The sequence below is a fragment of the Bacillus rossius genome, chromosome 3 (assembly GCF_032445375.1).
Source record: "Bacillus rossius redtenbacheri isolate Brsri chromosome 3, Brsri_v3, whole genome shotgun sequence".
Classification (NCBI taxonomy): domain Eukaryota; kingdom Metazoa; phylum Arthropoda; class Insecta; order Phasmatodea; family Bacillidae; genus Bacillus; species Bacillus rossius.
Genome location: NC_086332.1, coordinates 53,832,078 through 53,854,116, shown reverse-complemented (window position 1 = coordinate 53,854,116; position 22,039 = coordinate 53,832,078). Strand labels below are relative to the sequence as shown.

Sequence of the window (22,039 nt, the reverse complement as noted above, 5' to 3'; positions counted from 1 at the left end):
TTTATGTCATTTTAAAGTTTGGTTTGATTTGTTGAGGGTGACACTTCAGGGGTTATATCTGGATGCCACGCAGCTTACTACGTGTCACAAAATGTGACATGAAATGTGCGATAAAATTTGTGATGGAATTGTCAGGTAATTATTAAATTTTTGTGTGTTAAAATAATTCATTAACCATTTGAAATAATTTAATAGATATTATGTTCCAAAAAATACTATTTTCAAAAGAAAGTTTGAATGTAATACGGCTTAAATATAATACAAAAATTACACATTTTGGATGCCAATATTAGCACACACACTTGCCAAGTATGATATGTCAGCTTCCATCACCTTCTGAAAGATATTGAACATTGACAAGTCCCATTGATGACCTTACAAAAAGACAGGGTGATTTCCAGAACTGTGCAGTGAGATTTAGGAAACTGTAAGTATTTTTGATATAATAAAGAAGTATTTAATGAAACAAAATACAGTTTCTTTCTGTGTAACATTATGTTGAATTTTCAATGAATGTGGTCAGTTTTATTTTTTAGGTGGACTCAATGACATTATTAGTCAGTTAAAGGAGACTGCTGCCATTCAAAATGTACCTTGTGTTTTTGCACTTCATCGTAGAAAAATCGGTTACCTCACTCTCAAGAAGTGCCCCATCAGTTGCCTAGCTGTGCTGAATTACCAAGCATGTGAGGTAAGACCAGGTTTTACGTATCTTCGTAATTTAACTTTTTACCGCAGTCTTAATTTAAATAGACATATTGTGGACAGTGAAAATATAAATTATTTTATCCCTAGTATAGGTTTGACATGTCCTCTCATGTTACTGACTAGTAAGATGCTGGGTTTCAATTCCTGTCCGGCCATGTGGGTTTCAGTTTTCCCTGGCAAATGCTGAGATGGTTGCTTGCAATAGACTGTGGCCAATTTCATCCTCAAATTCCATGTCAAATTATTCAGTATCAACAAGATGTGAACACCAACCTTAAAAAAACTTAGTTTATCTGTCAACATACTTTGGGTAATGGTGATACCATACTGCTCGAACCAAACGCCTTTTGTTCCTCGAAATGGCGTGGATTGTCATATTCACATTTTAGATGACACAACTGTATGCAGGCTCTTACAACAGAATTTTTATCCACTAAGATGTTTTGTGTAGGCAATACTTTCCTCTCTTCTTTGACACCAAGTCAGCAGAAAAGGTTGTCTTAAGTCCTTTAAAATAATAATATAAAGTGAAATACCATCAGTAGCAAATTCCTGAAACACACACAAATAAATATCAATACATACTTCCATTTCCGCATCCATGCATCCCATCCTCATGATCTCAATGCCAACGAGATGTTAAGCCTCCTTCATTAGTAATAAAAATTAAAATGCAAGAAAAAAAATTTTATCCTAAAGCCCATTTTTTTTTCAATGAACTGTTAAAAACTATAACATCAGCAAATAATTAGTATATTCACTTTATGCACTTAAAAATTATTTTGCAGTTTCTTAAGTCCCTCTTATGCATCAAGGTTTTTTTGTCACTAACATTACCTCTTTCACCTGCTTAGAAAGTGTTTTGAGTTTTAAAATAAATCAGTTTTAGTTAAAATGGAGAGTTAGTATTTTTGAAATAGCTAGTAATAGGTAGTAAGAATTGTGTGTACAATTATATTAAATAGCATTTGATTTCAATACTTAATAATTTAAATATTTAATACTTCTTTTGTAGGCCCAGGAATCAATCGCAAAGACACATTTTCACTGTTGCATCAAAAATATTTAATAGTTATAGAGATAGTATACGTTTTTTTCTTATTTTAAACGACATAGAATTTAATATTTAATTATTAGTAGTTTTATGTGGCAACAATGAAGTTACAACACTGTCACATGATTTGCCACATTTTCATGGAACTAATGAAAGTAATTGAATAATATTTTAACTGTAAGTTTAAAATAATTTTTAAGTGAAATGAATTACTTGGCCAATACTTATTTGTGAACATAGTTAAATGTTTGATATATTCCAAATAAAATGCATCATGAAAGGGCATATGTCATGGCAAAATTCCTATGCAATGTCAGTTTGTGTTGCTGCTTCCAGAAATATCAAAAGTTACATCATGTATTATTGCAGTATAAATTTATTTAAATAATCTGAAATCTTATGAATAATAAAAAATAAATATGCACTGGATACCTTGAAAGTAATGACACATGATACATTTAGTTAAGCATAACATATATTTGAAGCATGTTGATCATATGAGTGTAGAGTTTAAACACGTGCATTTTCAGAAACTATAAAAATAATTGTTTAAAAATTAATTTTTTGTGATATAATCAGAGCAAAAAAAGTAAATAAATTTAACAAATAATATGTTCACTACCTCACAGTGATATGCCAAAATAGTATAAATAAAATAGAAAATTCATTAATGCTGAACTGATCGTAGAATCAGCCAGTAGTTCTAGTACTCATACCATTACCCACCAATGTGGTACATCACATCACTACCTGCTTTGTTACATAGTCTTTCTCCTTGCCCATTCAGGGAGTTCAGACCCCTCCATATTGGATATTCATGTATTTCTTTATAAATTATAATTTAATTCGAAGTTAATGTTTTTAAATTATTTTATATATTTTTTATTATTTATATATATTTAATTATATATAATTTAAATTAAAAAGCTGTCGGGAAATACTTAATATCAATATTAATCAAAATAATCTGTAGTTGATTTCATTGTAATTATTGTAACCATATTTATTAAAAGAATGAATTGTTTTAGCTTTTTTTTTGACCCACCTGAGAAGTGACTGATGCCACTCAATCTGGTCCAGTGCCATAGGATTTTTACCATGATGAACTTAGATTTTTTAATATTTTATCTGTTAGATAATTCACAAAAGAATACATAATATAACCAATATGGAAGGGATCTTGCCACCTTAAGGCTGGGTCTTGCACGCTGCATTGTTTATATAATCTTCTTGTCACTACTATTAAGAATTTTCATGTAAATTTATTTCAATAGTTCTTTTGCATTTGCTATTCGGTCAAAAATTTTTGAGCTGCGAAAGGTCACACAAGTAATTATAATTATGAAGACTTCTGTGATTTTTCACTGCTATTAGATATTTAGTAAATTTATATTTATATCATTTTAGACCTAACATATATTGCAGCAGAGATGTCATAAAAAGATGATTTGTGCCAATTGTGTATGTGCTGGTGTCTCCTTACTGCTTGTAATCTCCATTCTTTCACGCATGGCAGCAGTAACAAATATTCAACATTTTTTAGATGAAAATTTTTTTTTTGCCATTTTAAATAGTGAAAGGTCAAATCCTAATTTTATTGAATCTTAATCACAAATTTGAATCCCAAACAGTACCTGATTTGATTTGATTTGATTTGATTTGATTTGATAAATATACATACCTCTCGAATCTGAATCTAGGTGTCAAGGGTCAAAAATAATATAATTTACAAGAAATGAAAAAAAATGGTAATCAAGCATTAAAACATTCAACTCCTTAACTGTTTATTTCAAATAACATTTCAAAATTAATAAATATTCTAATTTTATTTATAAAATTACATGTAAAATGTACAAAACTTGGCAAACACTAATAGAATAGACGTAGTACCTATACTTCATGATGAAAATTTAATTAACTACATTTCATCCAATCATTTTTTTCTAATCCTTTTCCTCTAATATTGAAATTTTCGAATATTGAGGATTTGACTGTCCCCTCTCAAATTTTAAACTTGTAATATATATATCACATTAAAATGCCTCCAAAATTATATTAACTTAGTTATGTAATTAAATAAAAATTTTAACTCTGTAATCAATATGATCAATTGCATCCATGAGAAGTATATTAACATTGATCAATTTTATCTATGAAAAGTTCTTGTAATTGAGCCTTTACAATTTTCCATTAATTTTCAGGACACTTATCAATACACATAGTGTCATATGTATGTTGACTTTTCACAGAGCCAGGTGAATGCATTACTTGAAGTGGTAATGTTGGCACGTCAGCAGTATGATGATGCTAGTCAAAAAGGTGAACCAAGGAGAATACAGGTATGGATTTTACTGGTGTGCACAAATATATTCCTAAACAATTTGGGACTGCGGGTGTTCTGAATTTTTGGATAACCAATCATCTACCGGTACCATCCTAGCAATATTTAACCAAGAAGTAGTGATGTTAAACATAAACCTGTATATATATTTTGTATCATATCTTACAAATACATACCTTACATAAAGTAGTGCTGCAGTGCCACAGCACTAGTGCCTGCTAGCAGAATTACATGGCGTGCAAGTTTGAATTTTCTTTCGGCTAGCCCGTATTCAGAAAATCTGTGCTTTACTGTACTGATTTGCCATGTCTGTTGTAAATTGTTAGCCATCATAATTTTTCCCTAAATCTGCTAAACATATTAACATTATTACTACAGAATGTCTGTTAAATTTTCACACTTTCACAGGTTTTCCTATAAAAATTTTTCAGGAATTTTGAAGTTACAATAGTTGCTGTTTCAATTAAATTTAGCTGTTTTGAGGGGTTGAGATAAAAACAGAAATATACCATTATGGTTTCAACATTTTACAGGGTATAACAATTATCTTTTATATTTTTTTTATATTTGGCTTGTTTAAGCATAGTATATCATCTAGTGGAATGCATGAAATTATTAGTAACTGGCTGCTGCAAATAGTTTATGCTGTGAAGTCATTGGCATTAGTATTAAATTAATCTTTTGGTAATATACCTCAACTGTAATATTGCTGTATATTGACACTGTTTTATTACCCAACATGTTATCTTTGCTTTAATGAAGGCAGATTTTCAATACTAAATTATAGACCTGTGCGAATATCAGTTTCTTAGTTTCAGTTGAATATGAACATCAAATTATTCATGAATACAAATATTAGAGGTGTAAAAGTAACGAAAAAAAAGCGTACCCGTATGTATTCGTTACTATAACAATTAGTACTCGTTACTATCGTATCTTTACGTTACTCGTTACTTCTGATACCGCATAACATGCTATGTTATGTTGCAGCAACGAATCGAGTCGTATTGCGTCCGCGTACAGTATGACGTCCCGTAAATAATAATAAATAGAATATAAACAATTAACAATATTTGATAATTAACAGTTTTTGTTAACCAAGAAACAATTAAATCTCATTAGAGCGGCTTTATTATATTATCTCTTATAAGATAAGAACAAAAAAACGTGAAAATATGCGATAATAAAAAACAAAAAACATACATATTTCTAATTTGTAACAAATACTTTCTTACGTTGTTTCTGTTCCAATCTCAAACTTTGTCTACACACACAATACCTTTAATAAACAGTAAAAAACTTGGATGACGAATTTCCAAATTATACTTTACTTAATAAACAAACATCGTTCTTTGTAATGTAAATTCATCGAAAATGAGCGCGCGTGCGTAAAACATACGAAAAATGTGAATAACGAAATGCAGCCGTAACATTTCGTTACTCGTTACTAGATGGCGCACCCGTTACTGAGTACCGAATACATACGGTTTGCTACAGCTCTAACAAATATTGAATTAAAATAATAAGTATGAGAATTTGTTATGTTGTGGCAGTGTAAGTAAATAAGATTAAATACATAAATACAACCAATGACATTACACACTGCTGTAACAGTGGACCTTTTAGTTTCACAAGGACATGAGGAATGAACAGAAACAAGGTGTGATTCCGTCTGAATATAAATACTCTATATTTATTTAAATGATGAAACTTATAAAAGTTAAATGAGGGACAAATATATCAGATGTATTAAAATGCGTTAAAATAAATTTCAATTACATAATTAAAAAAAGCTCTCGGATATTTTAAAAATACAGGCTGGCTCTAATTAGATAATTAAAGGTTTCATTTAATGTAAATAAACAAAAAAAATACAAAGAGAGACAAACAATCCCAATGTAAGCGCTTAAAGTCCAGAACGAAAGTTTTATATAGTTCCAAGGTTCGCAACGACCGGGAAAACAGGGAAAATAGGGAAAATTCAGGGAAATTGAAATGGGTCAAAACCACAGGGAAAACTCAGGGAAATTTGTTGTGCGGGCGGCAATGACTGTGTGTGTGTGTGTGTATATATATATATTGATTAATACATGTATCACAAGCACATTTTTTCTTAAAAACAAAATGGGAAAGTTGGGGTGCGGGTCGTACATGTAAATCAAAGTAATAGATAAGCCACGAGTCCCGGGAAAGTTTAGTTCACCATACAGCCGTGCCGTGCCGTGCCATGCCGAATTTCATGCTAGGCGGCCCCGGACTGTGCCGAGCTGCGCCAAGCCAATTGTAGAAAATGGCGGCACCGTAGTTCGTATACGTTTGGCCGTTTGTGTCATAACTTTGAAGTATCCGGGGTACGCTGCAAACTTTATGAAGATTGTTTAGTGAACGTATTTTCATTTATTTAGATATATGTATTTTTTCAAAAGTGCTGCAGCTGTGGTGGCGTTTTTGTGTAGTTGGTAGTATTATGGTTTCATGACGAGATTTTTGCCTATCAAACACAACAAAAAGACCGCGAAAATAGTTACACATTGTGTTATTCTGAGTCAAGAGTTCTACAGAAGCAGTTCAATATATAGGTTTGTTTGACTCGAGGTCTCTCGTGCTCCTCGGGAGTTGAAAGAGTTGGGAGCAAGTTGACCTGAGGGCAAAAAGAGTTGGTAACTTTTAATACACAAAGAAAACGCGATTTGTTGTAAAATAATGATGGCGGAAAATATAGCAGACATCGTGAGAAATTTGTTTGGAAATGAAGATTCATTTGAAGATGAAGTAGCTATTGATTTATCATATATTGGGCTACAAATTATGAGAGAGCTTGATGAAGGTAAAAAAATATATAAATATTGCTTTTTGACTTTAAACTGCCTGTGGTATGCATAAGCCAGGGTTGCCACTGGTCCCTAAAAGTCCCTATTTTTCCATAGGTCCCTTAAAAGTCCCTATATTTTGATAGGTCCGTAAAGTCCCTTTTTTTTAAATTTTGAATTGGATTCATTGGAAAATTAGCATATTTATTTAATTTTTTATGAATGTGTCATGAACAGTGGCCATCAACACGCTTCCACACATCCATAAAGTTTTGCATCTGTCGAGCTACATTTTCCTGCATCTTACTACATGTAAGTTTTACAGTATTGATATTGTTTTATTATTCTTTCACTGTTTTTATTAAAAAATATTGTGTGAACAAATTGAAATTTTATGGGGGAGATAACATTCTTAAGCCCCAATGAAGATTAACTGAGGGGCACACATGCTCCACCTTGGTATAACACAAGTTGTTTGTAGCATTTTATTTCAGGTACCTTCTATATAGCTTATAATCTAGTTGCAGAACATATAATGACAAAGTCGTCATTACTTAAACCAATACTGAAATGTTTTCAGTGTCTTCAGCCTAACAAGAGAGTGTTAGACCAGAGTTCACTTGATATTGTTACCATCAGCAAATCTCTTCCATTGAACATAAATACAAACCTGCTTTTTGATGAGTGGAAGTTATTGCAGTCAGAACCAGATCAAGACATAATTGACAAGTGTGAAGTAAGAATTGACAAATACTGGTATCATTTCATGACATTAAAAAATGCTTTAGGGTCTCCAAAGTATCCAACAGTTTCAACTGTAGTCGAGCTGCATTGGCAGTATCACATGGAAATTCAGATGTAGAGAGAGGGTTTTCAACTTCAGTGAGAATTTTAACAGAAGACAGGTCTTTGTTGTCAGAACGCACTCTCAATGCTGTGTTAATTGTAAAGTCAGCCTTAAAAATATATGACAACAAGCCACATTTGGTACCTGTAACAAGAGAGCTCCTGAATCTTGCAATGTGTGCTCATCAGAAATATTGTGCTTATTTAGAGGAGCAGAAAGCAAAAAAAAGGATTGGAAGCAAAAAAACTGGAAGAACAGAGGAAAAAGGTTGAAGAAAAGCAGCATGCTATAATGTTGGAGAAAAAAAAGGTGTCTATTTTCCAAGCTGAAGAGAAGTTGAAATATTTGAGAAATAAAAAAGAGAAAAAAAGGAAATCTGCTGAAAGGTTATTTTCAGAAGCTAATAAAAGACTTAAAGAGGCACTTAAGTCAAATGATATTGCTGCTTTAAAAGAAGAAGCAAGTCTTGCACAGGCAATGAATGATTGAAGGGGTTATGAAAGTCCAGAATAAAAGTTATGGTGGAAAGGGAATGGTATGAACAAAATATATAATGTTTTTTCCCCTAAATTAATTTATAATCAAAAACAGCATTTATTTGCATTACTTGTTAGTAATATTTGACAAAATGTTTCTTAAATATTTTCTAACACTGAAGATTGCAAGACTTTAAAAGAAAAATAAGAAAATTGACATTTCTTACCGTAAAACTTCAAGGTAAATTCAACTATAAAGTATAATATTATGGAATGACATACACACATTGTATTTTTGCTCATTGGGGAGAAGGGTGACCATTCTTTTAACGATGGTATTGAACACATTATCTATTGTGGTTTTGGTTGTAGCAGAACAGGGACTCAAGTTTTATATACTGGATTACTTGGTATGCTGAGTTAATACTGTGTTATTTGTTGTACTCGACCATAAAATTGTATGAAAAATTCTAGAAATGTTAAGGTTTCCGCAAAATTTCAGTCCCTAAAAAGACCCTAAAAGGTCCCTTTTCTTATTCTGTCAGTCCCTAAAACACCCTATTTTTGGAGGTCCAGCTGGATGGCAACCCTGATAAGCTAACCTGTACTAGGTAACTATTGCAAATCTTTTGATTGTTAAATAAAGGACGCCAAATAAGTTATATTGTAATGTTTTTCCGCTTCAATGTCATCATCTATTAAAATATTACCGTCATCACCAACTGTAGCTTGATAACATATTGACTCCATCGTCAAAGTCGCGCCAAAACAACCAGCAGACGACTTGCCCTCGCAACTCTTCCTCGAGAGGAGGAGCATCGAGAGCATGACCTGAGTGACCTGAGAGCAACTTGCCCCCGCGAGTAAAACGACCATCCGCCATACTGCTTCCGGAAAAGGGCGCCCCGAGAGTTGACAGGTCAAAAAGAGACCTCGAGTCAAACAAACCTATTAATTGAAATTTTTTAGTCAATTGTGAGAAGTGTTTTTTTTTTTTTTGAGAAGAAATCAACGGCGGTCCTCTTATTATTTTCTCATTAGAAATATAGGTTACGTTCACGGGTGTGTGCTAGCACAGTTTCCTTAATTGTGCAATGAAAACACGGTGAAACTTGTGAGACTAAGCGATTCAGTATCGAATGTGTCTTGCTACTCTACATTAGGCCTAGGCCTATTTTTGATAGTCTGAGTGGATAATTGTGCGACATTCACGATGTCTAAATTCAATCCTGCTTGGCTAGATGGATCACTGTTTCCTGACTGGAAAAAGTGGCTACGTCGTGTTGAGGGTGATGACAATAGTGCAAAGTGTATTTTGTGTAAAAAGGTATTTTCTTTGAGTAGTATGGGTAGGCAGTCTGTGAAGAGCCATCAAGAAGGGAAATTTCACAAACAGTTGGTTACTGCGAGCAGTATTTCTGCATCTATGTCAGCATACTTAACAAAGCCTTTAAATCACCAAGAAACGAAGGGATCAATTATTTCAAGTGTTTCCACAGCACCAAATTCTGAATTAGCATCCAACACACCAGCATCCTGTTCATTGTTAACTGGATCATCATCATCATCATTCAGTGCTCTCAAAGAGGCATCTTCAGGTATGGCAAATAAAATACATTTTCAGGGAGACAGTAATGTCAGAAAGGCAGAAATATTGTGGGCATTACATGTTGTTATGAAAAAAGACAGTTTTAATAGCCAACAATGAATAAACAATTTGTTTGCTAAAATGTTTCCAGATAGTTCCATTGCTCAAGAAATGCAGCTTAGTAGTACCAAGACAGCATACTTACTTACTTATGGACTTGCCCCATATTTTTTTCACAAACTTACAGATGAAATCAGATCCACAAAATACATTGTTGCGTGCTTTGATGAATCCTTCAATAGGATATCAAAGGTACAACAAATGGACATAGCTGTACGTATATGGGATGTCAACAAAAATCAAGTAATGACCAGGTACTGGAATTCTTCATTTTTAGGCCATTCTACAGCTGATGATCTCTTAGAAGGGTTTCAACAGGGACTAAAGGATGTGGAACTATCCAAAATTGTACAAGTATCCATGGATGGGCCGAATGTCATGAAAAAATTGAAGGCAAAAACTAAGGTGTGCGAAGAAGATCCAGATATATTAGACCTGGGATCTTGTGGTTTCCATGTTGTTCATGGTGCCTTTCAAATGGGTTTTAGAAAGACCGGGTGGGATGTTGTTCAATTTTTAAGGGCCCTATATTCTGTGTTCAAAGACTCACCTGCTCGACGATCAGACTTCAGACAAGTTACAAGTTGCAGTGTTCTTCCGATCAAATTTTGTGATTGTCGGTGGTTGGAAAATGTCCCAGTTTGTGAGAGAGCAATACAAATTTTTCCTCACTTGAAAACATTTTTTAAGACCAGTAAATTACCTGCTACATATTCTGTTGAGAAAGTGAAGGATTGTTTGAGGGATCCTTTGTTGCTAGCTAAGCTGAGTTTTTTCCTGACAATGGCTTCTTCACTTGAACCATTTTTAAAGAAGTTCCAAACATCGAAACCAATGTTACCATTTCTGCATAAGGAATTGGAGGACTTGCTAAGAGAGTTGCTGGGACGTTTCATTAAGATGGAAATTTTGAAATCCAAGACAACTGCATATCAGCTTATTAGTATTAATTTGGACGATGTAAGTCTGGGACTTCCACTCTCAAAGTTGAAAATTGGATTTGCTGCAAAGCATGAGTTAGGTGTGGTTGATGTAAAAGAACTTCAGAAACAAAGGTTCCTAACAGAATGCAAAACATGCATGGTTCAGATTGCCAAGAAACTTGTTGAACGTAGCCCAATAAAATACAAAATGGTTAAAGCTGCTTCTTGTTTGGACCCTAGAAAATTGTTAGACAAACAAAACAGGAAAAGTGTAGGACAAGCATGGATACATGTTTGCAAATTCTTATGTCTGCCAAGCACCTAACTGCTCTTCAGTCTGATAGAGCTAGTGTTCAGTTTACTAAATTTTTTACTAATATCAATTCTGACAAACTTGCATCATTTAATGTACACAATAATAGATTGGACACTTTTTTTGCAGATATGTTGAGTGGAGAAGAACAGTTTAAAGATATATGGCTTGCAGTGAAAATTATATTCTCCATCAATAAGGAGATGCTTGTTGAAAATCTCCATGAGGAATCTTTGATTGGCCTGCAACGAGTTTGGGATGAAGTTAGTAATGCTGGTGGTAATTGTATTCAAATAGATCAGGAAATGATAAAATATGCCAGAGGAGCAGCTTCAAGGTACAAAGGTGCCCTGGAGCAAAAACGTCAAAATGAAGAAGAGGACAAGAAGTTGGACAGATATTGTAAGGAAGAAAAAAAAACGCAAGACTGTAGAAATTCAAGAGCTGCTAAATAAAAAACTGGAAATAGAGAAACAAAAAGAGCATTTAGAGATGAAAATTAAAAAAATTAAGAAAAATATGTAATGGGCTTAAAGAATAACCAGTACATATTTGTAATATTTTGTGAATGTACATTGAATATGCAAGATACCTAAACATTTTTTTTCCTATGCAGCAGAAGTGGTATAACATTAGGCGTATGTATGTCTAAATGTTCACAGCAATTTAGCAGGTAATAAAATAGCTGATAATACCTTTATGTTAGTAGCATAGGTATGCCTGTATATTAGGTAAAATTGTTCTTATTGTGATTATTTTATTGCATTATTTTTTTTAATTTAGCATAGGGAAAATATATTATAGGACAGGGAAAACAGGGAAAATTCAGGGAAATTTACTGAAACAAGTTGGTGGGAACCCTGAGTTCTTATTTCTTCAAACGTAGTAATTTAAATGTTATTCCGAAGGTTCATAAATATTGTAGGACCGGAGGTCTGATGCTAGCTGGCCGGAGTCCAGCAGTCAACATGGCGTCAGGGCACCTTTTTGTTGGAGAGGGAGTGTGTGAAAATGCGGCTAGGTCCGCATCCGGCTCTTGGACCTGTCAGACAGGGAAGGTAGCTTCTAGAGCCCGAAACGTAGCACGTCCGGAACTGAAAATCGCGGGAGTCGCGGGCGTTTCCATAATTTCAAATAAAAAATTATTAAAAGTAATTAACTACTATGCTGTGTACAGATGGACTAAACTACTTAAAGAATTTATAGGGATAGGATCCCTTGTCTAATTGGCTACATCTTCGGTTACGGCCGGACAGAAGTCTTGCTGTGCGTCTCGCCGATCCGCCGATAATCTAATGCAGTCCATCTGGAATCACGACACGAAGTGTGTCCGGAGGGGCCGCATCTCTTAATTAAAAGGAATAACTCAATCAAAAGGTATGGGGGGGGGGGAGACTTTGGCGTCCAGACCGAAAGGTTCCAAAGTTACACGAAGATCCCCGAAGGGCTAAGCAGACGGAAAAGGCGCTCGCCGCGCGCTCACCCGAGTCGCAGGCGGGCTAAGGTCGCAATCGCACCGCGACTGCTTCCAAAGTTGATTATTACAAGCTGTCTCTTATGGGAGGGATGAGTAGTGCGCTCTGGCGGCCAAGATGAGAAACTGCCTGGAGGGTCACAGAAATGTCCGCTAGAGTGCACTGGGCGCACTCGCAACCAGCGGACAGAGCTAGGTTAGGGATTTTTGCCGCTGCTAGGCCTCGCTGAGGGCTCTGTCGGACAAGGGCGTATGTCCTTGGAGAGACCATGTACTGTGTGCAGGTTCACTGGAGGTCGATGCTCCGGATTGAAGTTCTCAAGAAGCCACAGGGGGGATATGAGGTAAGGGGAGGTCAAAACCTGCTAAGTCGCCTGGGAAAAGCGTCGTGTGGACCGTCCCGAGGACTGTCATATACTCCTCGACGTGCTGCCAAACAGCTTACATATGCTTGCCTCCGAGAAATGAAAGATGCTAGCGCGGGGCTTGGGGTAGCGTTCGCTAGCACGAAAAGTCATACTGTTACAGGGAGAAAACGTGATGCAAACCGCGGCCGAGATGCTGCGATAACCAATCCTCAGCAAAAGTATCTAATTGGGCCTGCGAACAAGCACAGGTGCACTGGGTTGCACAAGATCAAGTCGGAGAGTACAGTAATGGAATAAAAATTAATTGAAATTAATATGCAACATTATTTTTTTGGTTTTCTTCTTTAAAAATGAAAAATTTAACTTAAAATTCAAAACTTGTGCCCAAAAGTTATGATAAATGGCACATAAGCACGCCATCAAATCAGTTCAAACAGTTTGTAAAAGTTAGATGTTATCTAAAAACTGACATCGTCCAGGCCTGCGGCCCCTTTTAAGTTCGATATGCCACCGCCCAAACATCACCCACCCTCCATTCAAACCTCCCGCCTACCCGTGCGTACGTGTGCGTGCCTGTGTGTTCGCCCGGCAAGAGGGCGCTGTCGAGTCAGTGTGCCGCATCCCTAAAACATAATTAAATGTAATTGTGTAATTTGTTTTAATGTTTCCCAAGTGCAACGTGACGGCAGATCGGCCGGGAGGGTTTTATGTACTTTTAATTAAAATAGTGTATTAAAATATAATAGCGTTTCCGGACATTCCCGAGGAAACCCGAAGCCAGACAATATTTAAATGTAATTCTTAATAATTGTAATTTGTAGTATTCTTTTTCATTATTCAGAAAATGTCACGTAATTTTTAAATCATCCTTGTCATGTTACTTTAGTTTCCCGTGGCACAAATTCACAAATATCTTTAACGGCAATTGTTTCGGCGGGAGGACGCATATGTTAGTCGAGCCGAGCCATGAGCTCAGCCCAGTCTTCCGCCATCAACGACCAAGAGTAGATGCTTCAGCACTCCGGGGACCTCACCGCTTGTTTTCACCGCTAAGTAATTCTGTTTAACTTTAATTCTTTCCAAATCGTTTTCTTTTCGTCCTCGGAGCTCCTCTCGGTCGGGGGACTGTTTAGTTAATCATCTTACGACCAGTAACAGTCTTGTTTCTATGTAATACGTAATTTCAGATGTGACCACGTGGTGGGTCATTACACCTAAACCGATTCGTGCCGCGGGCGTTTTATACAGTTTCAATCGTGTACGTGTGTGAGCTGAATTAGCCGAATAAATCAGGTGTGTAAATTTAACGTATTATTTTCTTATTTTAAATCTGTATGACCACGTGGAGTGTGACGGCGTGTGGGACGCCTAAGAGCCCACTGCGCAGATAATAGCGTGCCCGATGCTGAGAGCGGGCAGGAATTAGTGCTAGGTGTTTTCAGGGGGTAAAATCACGCCTCACATGGGCGACGTCACGCCCCGAGTTAGGAGTCAAACCGGGTCCACGTGCCTCACCACGTGGTGGCGCCCACTAACTTATCACCTTAAACCCGTCCGAACAACCCCCGGCCACAACAAGGGCCGCCGCAACAAGTGCCCCCGCAACAAAACTGTTTATGAAACAATTTTTGATCAGTGTAACTAATGTTGCTAGGAGTTCAAACGATTGGGATTGAAATACAAACAAAATTTATAATATTCTTGCAATATAAAATACATTCTTATTTTCTGCAAACTTAATAAATATTATCTACCACTTTCGTCTGAAATAAAACCACATACAACCAACCAATACCTACTGTAAGGGATTGAAAAAAAAAAAAAAATAAATAAACATTGGCTAAATACAGAACATTTCTTAACTACCTTACAAAATTCACTATAGTCCAGTCAGTAAGTGCTCAAAAGAAGGATGTAGAGTGTATGGAATATGCGAGAATTTTTGACTTGGGGACTTTGTTAGGAGTAGTTAGAAGGTAAACATACTAAAAGTCCCCGCCCCTGGGAGGTGAGCTAAAGGTGGGAGGGGGGTGGGAAGGGCCCTTTTTTTGGTTTTTCACTTACATCTCAGAAGCGGTGGACTGTAGAAACAAATGATCCAAACAAAAATGAAAGATAATAAAATTTCCTATGAAAGGTTTTCTGTACATATTTGTCGAATTCCCAACGGTTTTCGAGATACACGTTATTTAAAACTGATAATTTTCGATAAAATCATTTTTATCTCACTCTTTTAGTCAAACATTTGCTTCTAATGCCTCCCCCGATCATTTATCAGAAAAATTATTAGGAACGAAGTTGTAGAGCGTTAAATTACCTTTAATTTGATATAAAATTTCTCCACTGTTTCATTTTAACTGTTGTAATTTTCTATCTTGATGAATAACAACACTTCAACAATGGAAATAAGCAATTGAAACAAAAACTTTTTTTAGAATATAATTATAGGTTTTACTATATTATTACAAATATATAGTCATTCAAAAATGAAAACAAAAGTGCATTCAAGACAAAATCTTGTGTTTTTGAGGCGGAAGGGTCGAGTCTCATTCATCTTAGTCAGCAGTGGAGACATCGTCCAAAGATATTGGTAAAGTATTGTTGTCATAATCACCTTCTTCCTGAATTAATATTGCGACTCCATTTTTGCAATTGCCCATGCAATTTGGGCATGCCACAGAGCAGTTTAACGAAGCTTTTCTACAACTATATCTGCCACTGTCACATCCTTTGGTACATCGGCAAAATATCATCTTCAAGATTTCTTCAGGGGCGGCATCCAACTCTGAGAGTTTCGGAACTAGTTGGTCATTCCTCCTCTCCCAACCCCAATTTGGTGCCCCACCATTAGGTTCCTCCCCTAACCACAGTTGTACTTGGTGGTATGTCCGAAATGCATGCTGCTTAAGCGCTCCTTCACTTGGAGGGAGAGTTGAGAGATCAGGCTTCATGTTTGCAACTATGTTGATAAATGATTTGTAGCGAAACTCGTTGAAGGATTTTTCTGTAGCTGGAGCGCCACACCATGAGAGAATACTCATGATCCCAGCTGTCTCAACGGAGTCAAGGGAAGAAGTACAGCTGGAAAATACCTCAGCTGCCCGTTGTATGTTCTTGGACTTCTGGTACATTTTGACAAAACCCACTTTACTTTTGCGATACGTTGCAGTTGTTGTATCACAGCCTGTGAATGCATGTAAAAATAGCAGATGGGTATTGTCCTTAATTTTCAACTCCTACTGTAGCTGTTGTGATGAATATACACTCGTCTTAACCTTTCCTCTTCCAGGTTTTACCAGGAGAATGTTACGTTCAGTTGGAGATTTGGCTACCAAGATAACAACCAAGTCGATGTCATCTCCAGTAATGGCTACCGAGGAATTTTGCGATTTATTGATAGCTGTCATTACAATATCAACATCACCTGAAGCTTGAAGTGAATCTATCCCATTTTTCTTCAGCTTCACTATCAGTAGGTTTATCAGCTGACTCTTATTATGAAAATTGGAAAGGAAATCGTCTTGTTTGACCTTGATTTCACTTTCCAAACTGACACTGATGTCCACTCATCTCCTGAGTCGATATCGTCGACTCTGTTCCGCTGATTTCGTGCTGTCTATGTGTCAGTGTACTCATCAAAAACCACTGTACAACCTCTCCCACGATAATGGGTCTTCAGAAATCTAATGTAACCATCACAAATGGTTGATACAGTTGTATCTTTTTGCCAAACAACTTTGTGGACCAGGAATCCCCCATCAACAACTAATTCAAAGGTAGTTAAATCAACATCATTATCAATTTGCTTAAACAGCGCGTATATTGCTGACTTTCTGCACTTCCTCATTCCACTTTCATTGAAGAATGCCAAGGGATATGGAGCCAGTTCATATTGCATATAATTCTTCAAATCCTTGTCCGATTTCTTGGTAATGGAAATTTGCTGAAAAAGCAAAAATGGATCCACAACAACTTTTTCATTGTCAATCTGGATTGTCTAATTCATTGAGGAAAGAGGAAGTGCACGATCTTTCCGTGACAGTTTAATATTTGTGAATGGCAAGTTTCCAATTTTTGCCATTGCTCGTTTGCCAATTGTAACTACATCGTGACATAATATTGTATCATTTCCCATGACTCCTGTTGCTAGTGACATGATTTTCTCGGTCCTTAGAAAAGGAGGGTGGTAATCAAACCATTGCGCAAGCTTTCCAATATCACTTGCATCTCGACTTTGGCGAGCCTCTCCAAAATCTTTGTGCTGCTCACTTGATGAAAACAAAACACCACAATATTCTTCGAGTGAAGCACATGTCTTGAGTTGCAGTCATCCCAATTACCCATTTACTGAGAGCACTATCTGTCATACCTCTACCATGGGTCATGCAACCTCTGCTTGAGAATAATCGCATCAAGGTTGTCTCGATGGTCATATCTGACCACATGCCTGACCAGATCTGGTCATTCCTTCTCATAGTGAGTAGCCTTTGTTCACGAACTTATCGTACTCCTCTGGTGTCAATTGAGTAGAGAGGCTCTCCATATCCTGTACATATAAGTGGCAAGACTTGGCATATGGGAAGTGTCTAGCAGCATGAAAATAGGGTATCATTTGTTTACAACAGTTCAGGTGAGCAAGGAAATCACCAGACCTCTCTGCATGGATGAACTCCTTTTATCAAATTCACCATTTTGAGGTATTGGATCCATAGCATCGCAGTGGGTCCATTGTTTCTGATACTATCGATCGCTTCTCCAAATTTGATAGCCACTGATTCCAGTAATTTGTCTTGGTTCAAAGAATTCAGTGAGGGAGGCTCGGAGAGAAAATCTGATGTAAGGGTGCTGATGCATGTCTGTCTGCTCTTCCTCCGAGAGTTCGACTTGGTCTAATATAATGTTTGACAAGGTATTTTCAATGAGAAAATGACCCCGCACTGCTCTGGCAAAGGCGTACCCATTCAGCATTTTGTCCACTGATAATGGAGCATATATAGTGGATAAAGCTTCTTTCAAACCAGCTCCCATCATGAGGTATCCTACACACCCTAAAAATGACAATAGCCGATGAAATCCGCCGAGACGTACAACACAACTTGACAGCTCAGAGAGTGATGTATCTGTTGCAGCTGCAACAATATCCCTGGCTTTCCAATATAGGGGTTGATCAAAAGTTACGAATATATGTTTTTGATCGGTTTGGTCATACAATTTGTGTGCATAGTGCAGTGCTGGGTCATTCCATGTCAAATCAACACACTTTTAATAAAAATTTTACCTCACCATCTCAGATTTTGATGAAATTTTGCACAGATGTTACCTCCATACAGACTAACAAAAATATAAAATTTTAGAATGATACATCCATCCGTTTTGAAAATATTGCTTTGTAAATTTTCGAAAAAACACTTAAAAACGCACAACAGGCATATTTTAAAATTACCATAACTTTTCTCCAAATTAAGTTAGAAAGGTGAGACAGGTGTCATTTTGCAGAATTTGGTATGGCCTTTCATGTGATATGTAACACTGCCCCCTCCCCTTACAAACTATTTTATAGTCTGGCCCCCCTAACCAACTGCCATATGGGCGCCCTTGCCGTGAGCATACATAAAATCGTGGTTCTAGTATTATTAAAATGTGGAAACTAACAAGTTCTAGTGTTGTCACAAAAAACGAACTTGAACCCAAATTTGTTGACACGAACTTGAACCGAACTATTTTAAAGTTCGGTTCGAGTTCGAAATTTTGAACGTTCGTACAGCCTTATGCAATACTACTCTTCAAATGTCACACGTGAATGGAAACTTATCAAATAAGCGTAGCATAGCAATTATATATCGCGTCTATTAAAAACATTAGTTTAAAGAATTAAAAACATTTATCCAGGACTCTTTTTGGTCATTACATATTTGGGATTGTTACATCTGGACACACATTAATGTTAATTGTTGCTGACATCACATAACACAGTATAAACAAATACTAAACGTCCAAAATATAGGTATACGCCACAACTGCATTGCCAGTTCACTATCTAGCACTAGCTGCCGGCAGAGACCTGAAAGATAAGGTGTAGCGCTGTAAGCAAATACCGCGTCTACCATAAAAGGCAAGTGAATGGGTGTTATGGGTTTGACAGAGGGGAAAATAGATGCACGGGGGAGGAGTACAGTTTAATATAATATTATAATTGCATCGTAAAATGTTATTGGTCCCGAAATGTTTGTATCAGTACGTAGTGTAACATAGTTACACTTATTTGTAAGTGAGGAGTATTTCAAACTTTTGGGCACGGTAAATGAATCTTACGAGATGCTATAGCTTCAATTATTTAATGTGTACTACTTTTGGTGGTGAAGCCTTTTTGTACCCTTGTTCTGTTTTGTGCGAGTACATTACAATAATCGTAATTTTCACCGCGACTGATACTGGAGAACATTGTAAAAAATCTCGCGTGTCTAAAAATTTCATAAATACGCATGAACAGATGAATAGAAAACAAATTGCAATGACTACTAAAGTACTATTCCAGCTTCTTTAACAATTAATCGTTAATTTGTGGTATCATATGTGGTTTTCTACTAAGATTATGCTTCATTTCAAAATAAATTTTGACATACTTTATATAGTAAATTTAAAATACTTATTGGTGGAAAATAACTTGAAAGTTTATGTATTTTATCGCTCAAAGACTTGTTGGAACCTACAGATTCGAAGCAATTCGATACCCCAAAGATCTTAAGGGCAAGCTTCAAGGTCGCGGTTGTGAATCACGGTCACCAGATAGCTCTGGGGTGGAGCTGAGAGCGAGAGATCGCAGACAGAGATAAGACCGTGGCAGCGAGTGAGCAGAAGGGTGGAAGGGGGGCGCCGGCGGGATCAGGTGTTCATCCGGTGTTGCCAGCTCTGTGTCCAACTGAGGAGAACAGCCGCGTGCCTAGCTAGGGGCGGACGGTTAGGCGAGGCACACCCACTCAGCAGAGCTTCAGCACTAGAAGCCCGGTGCCCGGGACAGCCGGAATCTTCATTAGGCATCATATAGAGCAGGATTTTTTTGGAGATGAATTCTGATAATACGACATTGATAACGTTTTTTTAAAATTATAATCCTACAACCAATGGTCAGTTAAACTGAAATCTATTGCATGTCACGTTCAAGGATGACATGCACTTACACGTCCCATAACATAAGCCCCGTCACTCTGGCGGGTTTTCCTACACACACATTTCATTTTATGAACAAACCTATTTTTTTTAATTAAAAATATTTTAACTTATCCACATAATGTATGCGAATATTACACTTGTGACCAAAGGTTTGAATTATGTTTATATATAAACATGATTCTATATATATATATATATATATACGAGTTATAGGGCAGGACTATTTTCATAACATTAAACAATTTGTCATTTATTAAAAAATTTAACAGTAGTCGAGATGCGTTTCTTGAAATATATTTATTTATTTCAAGACACAAATATTTCGTAAGAAATAAAATACGATGTACATACATACATATACTTGCTACACATTGGCAATGTAACGAAATGTAAAAAATGAGGACCTAATACAAGTATGTATTAAAACTTAAGTTTATAAAAGAATTGCCAAGTGCAAGTACAATAGGTAAATCAAGTATTCCGTATCGTTCATGGATATGTGTTCTTAGCTTGCAAACTTGTAAACTGAAGTAATCTGTTAATTAGTAGTATAAAAATAATTTATTATAATTAAATATAGTATTCCTTACACAGAAAAAAAAATGTTTTTGGACATTTTCACAAAATTCCTTTAGAAATCGGTTGCCAAGAAATATTTCGTAATATTACTAGAGAAAATATAGTAAATTTCTACAAACCATTGTTATGGTTATTTTTGAATTTATGATTTGCGTTTTTCTAAACAAAGCTGGATATTTACTGTCGCGCTTACGAATATTGCAATATAATATTATATTACGACTTTTTTGTACAAGGGTACATTTTTAACCCTTGGAAAATGTAATAATATTTAGCAATTGGACTTCATAATTGTTTATTGTGCTTTTGTGCGTGCGCATTTAGTCGTGGAAAGTTATACAGGGAAATGTTTATAAATAACTGTAACTAATTCAGGTACTGGGACAACCCAAAGAATAAATGCCCGGGCAATAATACAATCCCACATTTGCAGCGATTTGCTTTCGTGCAAATGTACATATTTACAAATATCTGTAATTTTGTGTGCATGAATATTTCAGTTTGATTGAAAAAAAATTACATAGTACTGTCTAAGCTTTCCAGTATAAGAATCAACAGTGTTTCAGTCATATATTGGCTGTAACGACGGTAAAGTTATGCTTGACGAGCTGTCAACAACTTTGCAGATGCAGCGTTCCTAACGAACTATATAATATGTAAACATGGAAATTTTTATAGTTGGTCTTTTATGATCTACAGGCCAGTGCGGACAAGACCTACAATAAATGCAGACTGACAAATACCAGATTAGACAAAACAAGGTTGGTTACCAAATCTGTTAAACCTCTTACCTGAAACAGGGACGGAAAAGTAAAAAGAGGCGAAAGAAGTATAGGAATGTATGTCCGGGCACAGACGCCGGCGCTGGTGACGGTGCCAGATCAATGACAGACCGACCTCTGACGTCACGGCGGCCATCTTGGACTCAAAAGTTCCTCAAAATGACTAAACATTCCTCAAAAATGACTCAAAATTTGTAAAAATTTCCCGTTTTTAGACCTTAAAAATACCAGTGGCTAGAAATATCCATATTGAGGCTTAAGCATCCATGTCTACAGCTTCCGATAAGCCTCTGACGTCATCATTGAATATGTCATCATGTAATAAGACGTCACCGTTGCAATTTCCGTTACGGCAGCCATCTTAAAAATCATTATTTATTATCCGATTTTAATGAAAAAAATTAAATTTTTTCATAAATAGCTTTTTTATTAATTTTTTAATTTTTTCATTAAAATAGGATAATAAATAATGATTTTCAAGATGGC

At 36.0% G+C, this 22,039-nt stretch overlaps 1 protein-coding gene across 5 annotated transcripts in view; it reads left to right on the top strand.

Moving 5' to 3' along the window:
• LOC134530704 (selenocysteine insertion sequence-binding protein 2) overlaps positions 1–22,039 on the top strand; it is a 47,582-nt gene that overhangs the window by 13,813 nt on the left and 11,730 nt on the right. For 4 of the 5 annotated variants that reach the window (XM_063365799.1, XM_063365797.1, XM_063365796.1 and 1 more), the window contains exons 5-6: positions 537–691; positions 4,012–4,101. In XM_063365799.1, coding sequence (XP_063221869.1) covers positions 537–691; positions 4,012–4,101 — 245 coding nt within the window. Of the gene's footprint in view, positions 1–523; positions 692–4,011; positions 4,102–22,039 lie in introns of those variants that run through there. The other variant, XM_063365800.1, reaches the window with a different exon arrangement.